At 47.8% G+C, this 16,944-nt stretch overlaps 1 protein-coding gene across 1 annotated transcript; it reads right to left on the reverse strand.

Moving 5' to 3' along the window:
• Positions 1-15,676: 15,676 nt before the first annotated feature.
• LOC146760307 (olfactory receptor 14J1-like) lies at positions 15,677-16,615 on the reverse strand. The gene has a single exon (XM_085551409.1). It carries the CDS (start codon positions 16,610-16,612, stop codon positions 15,677-15,679), a length of 936 nt encoding a protein of 311 aa, XP_085407535.1. The 5' UTR covers positions 16,613-16,615.
• Positions 16,616-16,944: the final 329 nt, after the last annotated feature.

A 16,944-nucleotide genomic window follows, 5' to 3' on the forward strand; every position in this document is an offset into this window, starting at 1 on the left:
CCCCATGGTCCAAACAGGAGCTCAGGCCTGCAGCTCTACCAAGATTTCTAGCTTCTTGTGTGTTGGTGTTTGCATTAGTGCAAAAGCACAGAAGTAAATATCCTAATTGAAAAGCATCACTGGACATTGCCTGACTGGATAGCTCATCTATAGAATCAGAGTGCAGAAGGTGGCACACAAACATTAGACCGATCGTGGGTCTTGGAGGTGACGTAGCAGCACGGACACACCATGGGCATGGCTTTCCAGAAGGCCCTGTGCTGCTCTTGTAGCTGTGAGTGAATTCACCGGACAGCCGGTGCTATCCCCTCTCTGGCCCTCAGCTGATGCCCAGGAAGGAGGTGTCTATCTCAGGGATTTCCCACACGGTTTACAAGCACTTGCAAACATCAGGAGCAGCCCAGGCACCTTGGGCATCACCCAGTGTCTGTGTGTGAGCAGCTGCCTCCCAGCTGAAGGACCGAGGACTCAGAGAAGGAGCTCACATGCAGGCAACTCCTTGTGCACTTCTGAACTGAACCAGAGGAATCCCAGCTCCTTTGGTTCTGTGGGGAGCCGAATCCCATTTCAGCTCCAGGATTTCTGTCAAGGGATGAGACTCCTGCGCTGCCGCAGCTGGATCACTGCCCTGCACAGGGAAAGTCCAAACCTCGCCTTCCTTGTCTGGTTGCCCTTATTGTTTCATCAAACGATCTCTGGGAGCACTCCCCATATGTCTCCAATCAGTCACTGACCACTGGACATGTGGTGGTTAATTGAGCGGATTTCAAAGCACAGTCATGATGCTGTTGTCTTTCAGGAGCTGTTGGCCATGAGGACCCAGGGACGTGTCAGGGGAAATGAGTGGGAAGGATAAAAATGACATAATCTGCTGCTTGCTTGTCCAGGTTCCTGGGACACAGGGAGCTCATAAAAGTGGGCAGAGCTGCAGAGAGACAGTTGTGCCCAGGAGCAGATCTCGTGCACAGCACAGCCTGCAGGTGACAGAAGGAGAGGAGAGAAATTGGAGAGAGCAGGATGTGTGTGGTGTGAGCGGGCTGTGAACTCACTGCAGGAGCATTGCTCACAGACCATGACAAGGTAAGTCTTACAGCTGACCATGAGCTTCTTTTAATTAAGGGGTAACTATAACTGGGACATCCCATAGGAGATCTGACTGCAGGCACTGCATGTTTCTTTACTGTGGAAAAAGCTTTCTGCTCCAGCTGAGACGGGTGCCCAGGGCTGTCCTGCAGAGCAGGGTCCCTGCTGTGCCCCAGGGGCTGTGTGCCGGGTATGGGACTCTGCCGCCTGCCAGGCTCAGCACTCAGCCTGCCCGGGGAGCTGCCCAGGGCGCTGCGGGGAGACGTGTGGGGTAAGGAGCCCCCGGCAGGGTTTGTGCTGCCACAGCTGCTGCCTGGGGCAGGGGATCACAGCTCCACTGCACAACTGAATGTTTCTGAGGGCACTTTGCAAGAGGAGAGCCAAGGCAGGGGGTTTCCATTTCCTGTTCTGAGGCAAAGAGGTTTGGAGTCAGAAATCTAAAAAGGGCAATAAGAGTTCTGAGAATTTTTCGTCAATCAATTGCTTGTTTTGTGAACACTCACACATGATGTGCTTTCAGTCTCCCCTTTCTCGAAGGATGGAATTATCTTCATTTTCTGTAGGCATGAATAATTCACTTATCCTACAAACAGGCAGCATTTTCTAACTGAAACTGAATGCCACAGAAGCTCGGGTAGGGGGCTCTAAGAGCACTTGGGGTAAAGATATGAGACTTGAAACAGATGAAAATATCCAGGGAGAAGGGATAAGAAAATAAGAGGAAGGTTAGAGCTCCATATGCTGCTTCTGCTTAAGGAATGCTGATCTACATGAAATTAAATGCAAGTAATGGTGCTAAATGTACACTGTTGTAGGAGAATTAAAACATTTCATAGTATAGCAGGAGTAGTGCCTCTGAGAATGGTCTGGACTTGTCATTATCTTCTGCACTCTGACCAGGACTCCAAGCCCAACAACAGCAGATGCCCAACAGCAGCTCCATCAGTGAGTTCCTCCTGCTGCCGTTGGCAGACACGTGGCAGCTGCAGCTCCTGCACTTCTGGCTCTTCCTGGGCATCTACCTGGCTGCCCTCCTGGGCAACGGCCTCATCAGCACAGCCGTAGCCTGCGACCGCCGCCTGCACACCCCCATGTACTTCTTCCTCCTCAACCTGGCCCTCCTCGACCTGGGCTGCATCTCCACTACTCTCCCCAAAGCCATGGCCAACGCCCTCTGGGACACCAGGGCCATCTCCTACACAGGATGTGCTGCACAGCTCTTTTTCTTTTCCTTCTTCCTCTCAGCAGAGTATTCCCTTCTCACCATCATGTCCTATGACCGCTACGTTGCCATCTGCAAGCCCCTGCACTACGGGACCTTGATGGACAGCAGAGCTTGTGCCACCATGGCAGCAGCTGCCTGGGGCACTGGGATTCTCAATTCCCTGCTGCACACTGCCAGTACGTTTTCACTGCCTCTCTGCCAAGGCAATGTTGTCAACCAGTTTTTCTGTGAAATTCCCCAGATCCTCAAGCTCTCCTGCTCAGAATCAAATCTCAGGGAAGTTGTGTTTCTCATTTTTACTATCAGTTTAGACGTAGGCTGCTATGTTTTCATAGTTGTGTCCTATGTGCAGATCTTCGTGGCTGTGCTGAGGATGCCCTCTGACGGCACAAAGCCTTCTCCACGTGCCTCCCTCACCTGGCCGTGGTCTCCCTGTTTCTCAGCACTGGTGCTTTTGCCTACCTGAAGCCCCCCTCCATTCCCTCCCCACTCCTGGATCTGACAGTGGCACTTCTGTACTCAGTGGTTCCTCCAACACTGAACCCTGTTATCTACAGCATGAGGAACAGGGAGATCAAGCACGCTCTCAGGAAGGTGTTGCAATACTCACTATTCCCGCTTCAATAAAGTGCACATCTTCATCGCATGATTCCCAGTGATGGTTCTTCATCTTTTATGCATCTTTGATTGATTGATTATGTGAGATATAGCAACGTGCAAAAAAATGTTATTGAACTTATAAATAAAAATTTGTTTCACTTCTTTCACACCTACTATCCATTTTCTCACTCCAAGAGCTCATGTAAACATGGAACCAGATTCCCCGAATAGGTTAAGAGATAAATAAATAGCATTCAAAATACGCTTTTCCTTAGCTCTTCTCTTATCCAACTTTGTCTGGATTTGGGGAAGGTACAGCCACAGATAGAAGCACAACTAGTTCTTTTCATTCCTCCTCTCTTTACACTGATACAGTGCACAGAGGATTCGAGTCCTCTCATTTCTACAGGCCTGAAGGTCTTGTGTGTCTCACAGCAGTCCCGTCGTCTCTACAGCAGCACTCAGGGGTTTGCTTAATTTTCTTATCTCAATACTTGGAACAGCTACAGGACCTGTAGCATAAGTGACCGCAGAGCTCCTTATGAGGGGTGGAGTGACAGTGGGATCTGTCCAGAGCTTGGAGCAACTGCAGGATGTGTAGCAAAAACTTGGAGCTATTGCAGGGACTGTGCCAGGAGTTGCAGAGGCTGCAGCAATGTCAGCAGATCCAGCTCTCTTCCCCTTGAAGATGCTGAATAGTGTTGAACACAGCTCAGTAGGTGTGGGCCAGGCCCTGGCACACTGCAGTCATTTGGGCCTTTTTAGGATTACCAGTGCCACAGCAGACCTGTCTCCAATATTCTACCAGTTTCTCAGGATCCTGCAGTTGCTCGGAGATGAAGTTCCAAAGCCCTGGGGGTGCCCACCACTCCAGGCAGCTGCCCAGACCGTCCCACACCCCCTGCCATGCAGAGCCTTCTCACCTTGGGGCAGATCTCTCACTGATATTCCTGAATAATTGTTTAACCTCAATCCTAGAATCATAGAATCACCAAGGCTGGAAAAGGCCTGAAAGATCATCCAATCCAACCGTTCACCTATTACCAATAGCTCCCACTTAACCATGTCCCTCAACACAATATCCAGTCTCTCCTTGAATACCCCTGGTCTCCCAGAGACGACAGTGTAAAATGTGTAATTCCTAATCATACCAACAATATTACTTCCAAAACCCAAAGATGTCCAAAGAGCTGAATGTGCACAAAACTTCACTTTGCCAATTTTATCGTGGTACAAACCAAGGTCAAACAGCATAGCAAAATAAATACCCTAATCCAGCATCCCGTGTTGACAAATGATGCAGCAGGGAAAACAAGCAGCAAGCAAGGAGCTGTGAAATGCAGCTTCATGAGAAGACTCAGCAAGCTTCACAAATAGGGAAACTATCAGCACCATGGCCTGCACATCTCCAACTCCCACAAAGCCCTGTCCACTCTGGACAGATGTGCTGTTACCACAACCCTTGGAGCCTCACATCAGGCATCAAAATGACTGTGGTTGTTGAACCCAACATGTGGCTCAGCAGCTCACAGTGCTTTGTGCACTGCCCCATTCCCAGTGGGATGGGGATGAGAACTGGGAAAAAGAGTACAACTTCTGGGTTGTAACAAAACAGTTTACTAAGAGAGATAAAAGGAGAGGAGTAATAGTTATCACTATATATCCGTTGATATAGAATCGTATGTAACAACTGATGCACAAGCACTTGCTCAGCACCACCAGACTGATGCTCAGCTGGACCCTGAGCAGTGAAGAGACTGAGATGAACTCCCACCCCTTTCAATACAATTTCTGCTTGCTGTCAGCTGATAGACAACGTCTCTTTGGCCACTTTCAGTCAGCTGTCCTCACTCTGTTCCCTCCCAGCTCCATGTGCCCTTTACTGACCATGGCCTTGGCTCCGTACAACACTGCTTAGCAGCAGCTGTAAACATCAGAGTGTTATCAATGGTTTTCTCCTAGAACCAAAACACTGCACCACAGCAGACAGTCTGAAGAAAAAAAATTCATCTGAGCTGTAACTCAGATTCCTGCCTGTCCCCCTCATCTTGTTCTTCCTGATCAGGAAGCAAGGAACAGAATATGCTGCTCTTCTTTTTGAAACCTTTCCATCAGTATTCAGGTGGCTCCTCTGCCATCCCCGGGCAGAGCTCAGTGCACTCTCACAGATGGCAGCAGCCTTTCTTCATCTTCATTGCCTAATCGTAATGAAGAGTCTGTACCTACTTTGCTACAGTTCAGAGGTGGGAACCATCCCACCATGTCTCTGTGAGACAAACAAGACCCTAGGCCTGCAAAGGCACAGAGATTTGGAGTTCACTGAGTGAATGTTTGTGGTCCTCTCATTAGTGTAAGGATTCTTCAGAAAGCATCCCCTTCCAGAAGCATGCTTTGATTTAGCCTGTCTGGGCCTTGCATCTACACTGTGGTACTGATGTTCAGGGCCTTGCTCAGAATCAGCAGCCTGCATGAAAGGAAAAGCTCTGTGGTTTTCTCTTGATTTGTCCCGTTTATTTCCCATGCTACCCGCACTGGTCTACAGGCACTTTAGGGCAGCAGTAGGTTGGGGTTACCCCCAGAGGGTACACAGTAAGATTTAGGACGGGGTATTGGCAACAAGACTTTCTCTGAGGAATCCTCACACAATCCTATAGAACAACTCAGAGGCTTTCCATTCAATCTCCAACAGCAACAATATCCCTCAGCCGTTCTCTGTCACATCCAATTCCCCACCCTTCCCCATTTGGACCTGGTTTAAAGCCCTATAATCAATCAGTGCAGGAGCATTTCAGATGGGGTCATGGAGGAGGCAGACTGCCATTCTTGGGGTGGCCATTTTCCCAGGAGGGCTGCTCATAGAATGCCTCACCCATCAATTAGGCGGTCTATAAGAAACCTTTAGCAAGATGTCACACTTACAGGCCTTTCCCCCGATCCTTACAAACATGCACTTCGTTCTGAAGCCCAAGCTCTTCAACATCAAAACTCTCTTTAATATAAAGGGCCACACCACCACCCTTCCTTCCTCCTCTATCCCTTCTGAAGAGCTTGTAACCATCCATCACAGCACTCCAGTCATGGCAGTGGTCCCACCATGGGTCGGTAATAGCAACTAGGTCATGGTTTGTCAGATGCACAGTTGCTTCCAGCTCCTCTTGCTGTTGACCAAGCTGCGTGCGTTGGTGTATACGCACTTCAGCTGAGGCATCTGCCTCTCTCCCAGCTCAAACAGCATTTCCCTAGGCTTATCTCTGGTAAGCCCTGTTTTGTCCACTCCCCCATCGTAGCTAGTTTAAAGCTCTTTCGATAAGCCCCGCTACCGTCTATGCTAGGATTCACTTCCCCCTTTGAGACAGTTGGGTTCCATTCATGGATAACAGACCATGGGCCAAGTAAACTGCCCTGTGATCAAAGAACCCAAAGTTTCTGGCTCAGTACCAACCTCTGAGACAACTGTTCATTGCTTTGCTTTCCAAGCCTGCTCCGTGTCCCTCACTGCCACTGAAGGTATAGAACAAAAAATCACTTGATCTCCCACTCTGTGAACTAAATGGCCTAAATTCCTGAAATCTCTTTTTATAGTTTGTAGTCTTATCTAAGAAATTTCATCACTGCCCACCTAAACTATGAGTAGTGGAAAATAATCAGTGGACCTAACCAGCACTGGGAGTTTCCTCATTATGTCCCTGACCTGCAGCCAAGAAGGCAGCAGACTTACTGACAACTGGGGTCCAGTCTGCAAATGGGGCCCTCTATTCCTCTGAGAAGGGAGTCACCCACCACGGCCACCCTTCTTTCTTTCATGGCAGAGGAAGTCACAAGGCTTGGTAGTGACTGCCTTGCATTAGGTTTCCTCCTAGGCAGATCCTCCATTGCCTCCCCATTCTTATCTCCTTCAGATTTCAGAGTGTCAAACCTGTTGCTTAGATGGATCAGGGGTCGAGGGCTAGGCAGGCATGGGGGGGCTCCTGTGATGTTGAGTTGGGACTCTCTTCCAACCCTCCTCATCAGTCAGGTCTGTCTGACTGTGACAGGGCAGGGAGTCAACCACTTTTCTGGGGGTATCTGCCTGGCAGCCTTCCCTCGGGGATGCCAGCAAGTCACTCCACCAGCCCATCTCCGGATCACACTCCCTGATGGTAAACTGTGAATAAAACCTTGAGAAAATTGAGAGTTCACCTAGACAAAAGTATGAGTAGAAACATGGACTGACGTGAGGGTAAACCCAGAGTAAACCCAGGATCCCATCCATTGGGCATGCACAGCCTCTGAGGGCAACTTTTTCCAGTGTTGCTGTGAAAAAATATAGGTTCCTCACATCTAACCTATGTCTCCCCTTTTTAATTTAAATCCGTTTCCATTTGTCCTGTTATCAACAGACCATCCCATCCTTATTCTAGCGTTAGGCATCTCATCCTCAGATGGAAACCCTGGGGCTGAACTGGGATCAGTTTTTCAAAGAACCACAGGAGCTACAAGTTCACCTAGCTGAGTTCAGATGTGCACAGTGAGGTGTCTGTGTGTGAGTCCCTCATCTGAATCCTTGGCTTTTATTCCACAGGGACTGCACTACTCATACACAGTCTCTCAGTGATGCCCAAGGTGCCTTGGGTGATCCTAGTTTTGTGCTAGTGCTTGTAAACTGTGACGGAAAATCTATGAGATAGACACTTCCTTCTGGAGCATCAGCTGAGGGCCAGAAGGGAGGTATTCTTGGCCATCCTAAATACCACCTCAGCCACGTGCTTAGGGCACCCATTGTGTCTTTTGCACCTGACCCCATGGTGTATGTAGTGATATTCAGCTTATCAAAAGGATGAGCTCAGAACAGAAGAGGCAGATCTTCCTCTCTGCTCCATCTGTGGCATAGTCTGGATTTCAAGGCATTGCAAAGCTATGGCACATCTACGTTCTTGCACTGATGACACTTTAGCATGCTCTGGGCTCGCATTTCAATGGCATCTAATAAATCTAGGGTCATACCTGTTGACAGGAAGCTGGCAAATGTTGTCTCATTGTAAGGAAGAGCAAGAAAGATGACACGGGCAACTATGGACCTGTCAGTCTCACTACAGTGCTTGGTAAAATTATGGAGAAAATGATGGTGGGAGTTATGGAAAAACACCTGCAGGACAATTCTGTGATTGGTCACAGACAACACAAGATCCTGAGAGGAAGGTCCTATTTAATTTCAGGTCTTTTTATGACACCTTTATCCATTGAGCTGAACAAGGGAAGGCAGTTGATGTAATCCTTGAGGATTTCAGTAGAGCTTTTGATACTATTTCTCCAGCACCCTTCTGGACAGAAATTCCTGCATACGGCTAGACAGAAAGAGAACATGGTGTTTTGTAATACAAGAAGAATTTTACAGAGCAGCAGCCATGGATTGAGATAAGGAGTTCACAGAGCAGCAGCTGCGGAGCAGGATAAACAGCATGAGAACGAAGGACATCTCTAGGAAAAGAATGAATGGCTCGTGGCTTTGAAGGGGGGTTATAGGGTTGTTATTGCAGTAGCTTTCCTCCAATTAGCGTGTGTGATTTTTGGACGCCCTTGTCTGTCCTCTATAAAAGTCTGGCTTTTCGGGTAATAAATTGATGCAGCTATATGTAACCATATTGGTGTTTGTCTGCTTGTCCCAGCACGCTGACATTTTGCCTTTCAGGTTCACCAGCAGTGGTGGGTGAGCAGTTGGCCAGTAGTTCTGTCCCAAAGGATTATAGTCAGTGGGTTCCATTGGGCTGGTAGATGGTCACTGTCAGAGCTCCCCAGGGTTCCATTTTAGGGCCACTTTCCTTTCATGTTTATGCAGATGACTTGCATGCAGGACTAGAAGATGTTCTGAGCAAGTTTGCTGATGAGACCAGATGAGGAGGTGTTGTTGCCTCCACTGAGGGTGGAGAGGACTTGCAGAGAGATGTGGACAAGTCAGAGAAGTGGGTACCAGTTGGTACTAAGCACCAAGTGCATAAAGTATAACAAGAACAAGTGCCTGATTGTGCACCTGGGTATGGGCAACCCTGGACATAAACACTGTCTGTATATTGGACACATGAGAGACGTCTGACTGAAAAGGATTGGGGGTCCTGCTCAACATAAAATTTTAAGTGAGTCAGCAGTGTGCCCAGCCAGCCAAGAAGGCCAACAGTCCCCTAAAGTGCATCAAGCAATTTATTGCCAGCTGGGTGGGAGAAAGGTTTGTCCCTCTTTGCTCTGCATTGCTACTGCCTCACCTGGAGCACTGGGTGCACTTCTGGGCAATGCAGAACATAAAGAACATCAAACTATGGGAGATTGTGCACAGGAGGGCACTGGAACTGAGAGATCTGAAGTTCAGAGTTTCACTGGGATTGACTGCTTGTTCAGACTGGGCCCTTCTCACACCCCACATCCTGTGATGAGACACAGGGCACATGTGGGATATGAACTTTAACAGCATCCTTGCACCACATGCAAATGCTTTTCCCAGTGCTTCAGTGTTCCACCACCCATTGCTTTCAACATAGTTTTCAACACCCCATTGTATCTTTTAATTTTACCAGAAGCTGGTGCATGGTAGGGGATATGATAAATCCACTCAATGCCATGAACTTTGGCCCAAGTATTTATTAAGGGAATTTTTGAAATGTGTCCCATTATGAGACTCAGTTCTTTCTGAGGTGTCATGTCTCTATAGGACTTGTTTCTAACAACCCAATATTGTGTTTCTGGCAGTAGCATGGGGTACTGCGTATGTTTCAAGCCACCCAGTGGTTGCTTCCACCATGGTAAGCACAAAACGCTTATCATTATGAGATCCTGGCAAGGTGACATCATTCACCTGTCACTCCTCCCCATATTTATACTTTTGCCTTGGCCTTCCCCCCAGAGAGGCTTCATATTCTTGGCTTGTTTAATTATGGCACATGATTCACAGTCATGAATAACCAGTGCAATAGCATCCATAGTTAAGTCCACCCCTCAGTCTCTAGCCCAATTATATGTTATGTCCATTCCTTGATGGCCTGCGGTCTCATGGAACCATCAAGCTTGAAATAATTCACTCTTGTTCTGCCAGTCCAAGTCTATTTGAGCCACCTCAATTCTGGCAGCTCGACCTACCTGATGGTTGTTTTGTTGTTCTGCAATAGCCCGACTCTTGGGCAAGTGTGCATCCACGTGACACACCTTTACAATCATATCTTTTTTTTGAGCAGTTATGTTTTTCTACAGTTCAGCAGCCCAAATAGGTTTACACCTCCGTTGCCAGTTATTTTGTTCCCACTGCTGTAACAACCCCCATAAGGCATTTGCCACCATCCATGAGTCAGTATAAAGATAAAGCATTGGCCACCTCTCCCGTTCAGCCACATCTAAGGTCAGCTGGACAGCTTTTACCTCTGCAAACTGACTTGATTCTCCTTTACCTTCAGTGGCCTCTGCGACCTGTCGTGTGGGGCTCCAAACAGCAGCTTTCCATCTCTGATGCTTCCCTACAATATGAAATGATCCATCAGTGAAAAGAGCATATTTCTTTTCATTTTCTGGTAGTTCGATGTATGGTGGGGCCGCTTTAGCACATGACACCTCTTCTCCTGGTGATGTTCCAAACTTTTTATCTTCAGTCCAGTTCATGATCACTTCTAAAATTCCTGGACGATTGAGGTTCCCCATCCGCGCTTGTTGTCTAATCAGTGCAATCCACTTGCTCCAGGTGGCATCGGTAGCATGATGGGTGGAGAGAACCTCCCCTTTCAACATCCGGTTCATCACTGACAGTCGAGGTGCCAGAAAGAGCTGCATTTCAGTACCAGCTACTTCGGAAGCAGCCCGAGCCCCCTCATACGTGGCTAAGATCTCCTTCTCAGTTGGAGTGTAGCACTCTTCAGACCCCTTGTACGCTCAGCTCCAGAATCCCAGGGGTCGGCCTTGGGTCCCTCCTGAGGCTCTTTGCCACAAACTCCAAGTGGGACCTTTCTCTCCAGCAGCAGTATAGAGGATGTTCTTTACATCCTGTCCAGTCCGTACTGGCCCCAGGTCCATGGCACAGGCTATCTCCTGTTTAATCTGTTCAAAAGCCTGCTGCTGCTCTGGGCCCTATGCAAAATCATTCTTCTTCTGCATCACCTGATAAAGGGGGCTTACAATGAGGCTGTAGTTTGGAATGTGCATCCTCCAAAAGCCCACTGCACCCAGGAAAGATTGTGTCTCTTTCTTGCTAGTTGGTGGAGACATGGCAGTGATTTTGTCAATCACTGTTGGGATGTGATGACATCCATCCTGCCACTTTATACCTAAGAACTGAATTTCCTGGGCAGGCCCTTTTACTTTGCTTCACTTAATAGCAAAACTGGCTCATAGAAGAATTTGAATTATTTGCTCTCCAGCACAGCAGCACTCAGTGGGGGTGTGACCTCATTCAGGCCACGGTAGTCTACTGTCAGCCTCCATTCTCCACTGGCTTTACGCACTGGCCATATCGAGCTGTTAAAAGGTGAGTGAGTTTTACTGATCACTCCCTGATTCGCCAACTGGCGAATCAAATCATGAATGGGGAGCAAGGAATCCCTGTTGGTGCGATACTGCCGTCTGTGCACTGTCTTTGTAGCAATCGGTACCTGCTGCTCTTTTATTTTTACTCGTAGCAGCCTCACAACAGACGGGTCCTCTGACAGGCCAGGCAAAACAGACAGCTGCTTAATGTTGTCCATATCTACAGCAGCGATTCCAAAGGCCCAGTGATACCCCTTAGTATCCTTGAAATGCCCTCTTCTGAGGTAATCAATACCAAGTATGAACGGAAACCCTGGACCACTCACATAGGATGTTTTTTCCAGTCTTTACCAGTGAGGCTTATTTCAGCCTCCAACACAGTCAATTCTTGAGAGATATCCAGAAATATGGATTGATTCTGTCCCTTCATGACTGGAGGGCATTAGGGTGCACTGTGCACCAGTATCCACCAGTGCCTTATATTTCTGTGGTTCTGATGTGCTAGGCCATCAAATCCACACAGTCCAATAAACTCTATTATCCCTTCCACTCCCTTGAATGAGGGCAGGGCCCCTCTATTGGTTACCTGTGATAACTGGAGCAGCCGTACTGGTGGTTGGACTGTTTTGTAGTTCCCTCACCCGTGCTCATAGTACAGGAGTAGGCTGGTCATGCCACTTCCTCGTGTCTTCTCTGTGGTCACGTAGGTAACACCACAAGGAAACACACAGTGCAATTTACTGTTGTTCCTTGCTCGGTCTGGAAAGCGCTTGTGTCTAATAGCTGAGAATTTTAATGATACACATGAAGGCTTTATGGTCGTTAATTTCTTTACGATCTCTCGCCTTCAACTGAAGCAGCAGCTAGGCCAATTACCAAGTGACACCAAGGAGATGAAGTGGCAAAATGGCGATTTATTGAAACAGACACATCCTTATATAACCTACGCCTTTTTGTCTACACCCACTGTATTACACTAAGATTCTTCCAGAATATGGGGAAGGGCCTGTCACATCACAACAAGCTACCGTCCCAGCTGTCCCAACAGCGAAGCAACCAGGTAACAAGAGATTCATTCTGGTGCCGTGTGAACTCCTTTCTTACGCCTTCGATTTCAGTCATCTTCAGGGATCGACAAACAGTAACAGAGATTTCCTCCTCATCACTCTCTTCTTCATGACACTTTTCCTTTTGCCTTTCTCGGTACTGATCCAGACCTGTCACCTGGATCTTCTGTTGCCTCCTCCTCCACTTCTTTTTTCCGTTCTAGACGTGAGGACATCCATTTCCATTTCTTGCCTTCCACAGAGGCAACTGATATTGTTACAGGTGCCTCCTGTGACTGATCAAAATTGACTCGGGGATTTCCCTCTTTGGCTTGAACCTAAGCTCAGAAACTCTCTCTTTTCGGAACAGTGTTATATAGAGCACGGTAAGCACAAGCCAAGCCCCAAATAAGTTGTACCCCCTTAGATCTATCTAGGCTGCACCATCCCTGACTCAAATACTGGCTTTGTTTCTCGGGATCCCACAGGTGTTCAAGAGTTAAATCCCATGACATTGCGGGCCCCCACGTCTTGGCGAACCTGAAGGCAAAAGGTCAGTGTTCTAGGACAAACAACCACACACCAATATAGTTAATTATAGCTGTGTCCATCTATTGCCTGAAAAGCCGTACTTTTATAGCAAACAAACAAGGATGTTCAAAAATCACACGTACTAATTGGAAGAAAGCTTCTGCAATAAGAACCCTAAAACCCCGCTTCAAAGCCACGAGCCTTTCATTCTTTTGCTAGAGGTGTCCTGGGTTCTCATGCTGTTTATCCTGCTCTGCAGCTGCTGCTCTGTAAAGTGCTTATCTTGATCCATGGCTGCTGCTCTGTAAAATTCTTCTTGTATTACAACAGAATGGCAGTTCCCTGGGGTCTCCAGCACACCCCCAGCCAGCTGGCAAATGCCACTGAGGACCTTCAGGAAAGACATGCCCAGGGTAGTGACAATGTCCACTGGACAACTGTGAGCCCCACAATGGGTCTGGTACCTGTGTGCCACCTTCTGAACACCAGTAGCACGGTGTAGATGCAAGGCCCAGCCAGGCAAAATCAAATCATGCTTCTGGAAGGGGATGCTTTCTGAAGAGTTGTTACACTAATGAGAGGACCACAAACATTCACTCAGCGAACTCCAAATCTCTGTGCCTTTGCAGGCCTAGGGTCTTGTTTGGTTCACAGAGACATGGTGGGTTGATTCTCAGCTCTGTACTGTAGCAAATGGGGTACAGATTCTGCATGACGGATGGGCAAGGAAGAAGAGAAAAGGCTGCTGCCATCCATGAGAGGGCACTGAGCTCTGCCTGGGGATGGCAGAGGAGCCAGCTGAGAACTGATGGAAAGGGCTCAGAGAGGAGAGCGGCAGATTCTGTTCCTTGCTTCCTGATCAGGAAGAACAAGAAGAGGGGACAGGCAGGAATCTGAGTTACAGCTCAGATGGAATTGTTTTCTTCAGACTGTCTGCTGTGGTGCAGTGTTTTGGTTCTTGGAGAAAACCATTAATAAGACTCTGATGTTTACAGCTGCTGCTAAGCAGTGTTGTACAGAGCCAAGGCCATGGTCAGTAAAGGGCACATGGAGTTGGGAGGGAACAGAGTGAGGACAGCTGACTGATAGTGGCCAAAGGGACGTTCTCTATCACCTGACAGCAAGCAGAAATTGTATTGAAAAGGGTGGGAGTTCATCTCAGTCTCTTCACTGCCCAGGGCCCAGCTGAGCATCAGTCTGGTGGTGCTGAGCAAGTGCTTGTGCATCAGTTGTTACATACAATTCCATATCAACGGATATATAGTGATAACTATTACTCCTCTCCTTTTATCTCTCTTAGTAAACTGTTTTGTTACAACCCAGAAGTTGTACTCTTTTTCCCAGTTCTCATCCCCATCCCACTGGGAATTGGGCAGTGCACAAAGCACTGTGAGCTGCTGAGCCACATGTTGGGTTCAACAACCACTGTCATTTTGGTGCCTGATGTGAGACTCCAAGGGTTGAGATAGCAGCACATCTGTCCAGAGCGAGATAACTCAGGGCTTTGTGGGAGCTGGAGAAGTGCAGGCCATGGTGCTGATATGTGTGGATGTGCTCCCTATGTGTGGAGCTTGTTGAGTCTTCTCATGAAGCTTCACTGCACAGCTCCTTACTTGGTGCTTGGATGCTGCATTAGGGTATTTATTTTGCTATGCTGTTTGACCTCAGCTTGTACTACAATAAAATTGGCAGCTGACAAAGTGAAGTTTTGTGCACATTCAGCTCTGCGGTCATCTTTGGGTTTTGGAAGTAATATTGTCCATATGATTAGGAATTACACAATTTACATTGTTGCCTCTGTGAGTCTGGGGGTGTACTGGATATTGTGTTGAGGGACATGGTTTAGTGGGACCTATAGGTAATAGGTGAATGGTTGGACTGGATGATCTTTTAGGCCTTTTCCTCTCCAACTGCATATGTTGTATATGTGTGAAAATACACTAAATATATATGTATAAATACATTTGTCATAATTATTATCCTTTTCTTTTTCTCTTTGTCTCAACCCATAAACCTTAAACCACAGCACTGCCCTGAGATGCTTACGGATTTCCTTGGGACTATTCAATCTGATCTGGTCACACAATGAAGAGCACCAGAAGATCTCAAGGTTTTCTCAGGGAGCAGCTCCTGAGGTATATTCCTTACACCAGCTTTGGAAGAGACCTCCCTCCAGTTCTCTGGTCCTGCTCTAAAGGAGCCCTCTTGTTATGGCAGTGCCAGCAAGGAGACCAGCTCTGACAGACCTGTTCATATTGCTGGCTACTGACTGCAGCCCTGGAGTGCTGCTGTAGAGGCCACAGGACGGTCGTGAGACACACAAGACCATCAGGACTGCACAAATGAGAGGACTTGAGAGCACTGTGGTGGTGTAAAGAGATCAGAAATGAAAAGAGCACGTTGAGCTGCTGTCTGTGGCTGTACCTCCCCAAATCCAGACAAAGTAGGAAAAAAGAAAAGCTAAGTAAAATCTATTTTGAAACCTTTTTAGGTATATTTTAACGTATTCGGGGAATCTGGATACATGTTTACATGAGCTCTTGGAGTGAAAAAATGGAAATTAGTTTGGAAAGAGGTGTAATACAATTTTATTTTTAAGTTCAATAATATATATATATTTTTTTTTCACGTTGCTATATCTCACATAATCAAACAATCAAAGATACATAAAGCATAAAGAACCATCACTGGGAATCCTATGAGGAAGTTTTGCATTTTAATGTAGCTGGAATAGTGCGTATTGCAAGATCTTCCTGAGAGCGTGCTTGATCTCCCTGTTCCTCATGCTGTAGATAATAGGGTTCAGTGTTGGAGGAACCACTGCGTACAGAAGTGCCACTGTCATATCCAGGAGTGGATAGGAAATGGTTGGGGGCTTCAGGTGGGCAAAAATGCCAGTGCTGACAACTAGGGAGACCACGGCCAGGTGAGGGAGGCACGTGGAGAAGGCTTTGTGCCGTCCCTGCTCAGAGGGCATCCTCAGCACAGCCACGAAGATCTGCACATAGGACACAACTATGAAAACAAAGCAGCCAAAGCCTAAACTACCACTAAAAATGAGAAACACAACTTCCCTGAGGTAGGAGCCAGAGCAGGAGAGCTTGAGGATCTGGGGGATTTCACAGAAAAACTGGTTGACAACATTGCCTTTGCAGAGAGGCAGTGAAAACGTACTGGCAGTGTGCAGCAGGGAATAGAGAACCCCAGTGCCCCAGGCAGCTGCTGCCATGGTGGCACAAGCTCTGCTGTCCATCAAGGTCCCGTAGTGCAGGGGCTTGCAGATGGCAACGTAGCGGTCATAGGACATGATGGTGAGAAGGGACAACTCTGCTGAGAGGAAGAAGAGAAAGAAGAAGAGCTGTGCAGCACATCCTGTGTAGGAGATGGCCCTGGTGTCCCAGAGGGCGTTGGCCATGGCTTTGGGGAGAGTGGTGGAGATGCAGCCCAGGTCAAGGAGGGCCAGGTTGAGGAGGAAGAAGTACATGGGGGTGTGCAGGCGGTGGTCGCAGGCTACGGCTGTGCTGATGAGGCCGTTGCCCAGGAGGGCAGCCAGGTAGATGCCCAGGAAGAGCCAGAAGTGCAGGAGCTGCAGCTGCCGCGTGTCTGCCAACGGCAGCAGGAGGAACTCGCTGATGGAGCTGCTGTTGGGCATCTGCTGTTGTTCCTGGGCTTGGAGTCCTGGTCAGAGTGCAGCAGATAATGACAAGTCCAGACTATTCTCAGAGACACTCCTCCTGCTATACTATGAAATGTTTTTATTCTCTTACAACAGTGTACATTTAGCACCATTACTTGCATTTAATTTCAAGTATTTCAGAATTCCTTAAGCAGAAGCAGCATATGGAGCTCTAACCTTCCTCTTATTTTCTTATCCCTTCTCCCTGGATATTTTCATCTGTTTCATGTCTCATATCTTTACCCCAAGTGCTCTTAGAGCCCCCTACCCCAGCTTCTGTGGCATTCAGTTTCAGTTAGAAAATGCTG

Source organism: Coturnix japonica, chromosome 6, assembly GCF_054131305.1.
Source record: "Coturnix japonica strain WE chromosome 6, WE-NBRP24, whole genome shotgun sequence".
Lineage (NCBI taxonomy): Eukaryota > Metazoa > Chordata > Aves > Galliformes > Phasianidae > Coturnix > Coturnix japonica.

What these genes read in the sequence shown, in the direction of transcription:
- LOC146760307 (XM_085551409.1), bottom strand. Translation starts at nt 16,612, where the DNA reads ATGCCCAACAGCAGCTCCATCAGCGAGTTCCTCCTGCTGCCGTTGGCA.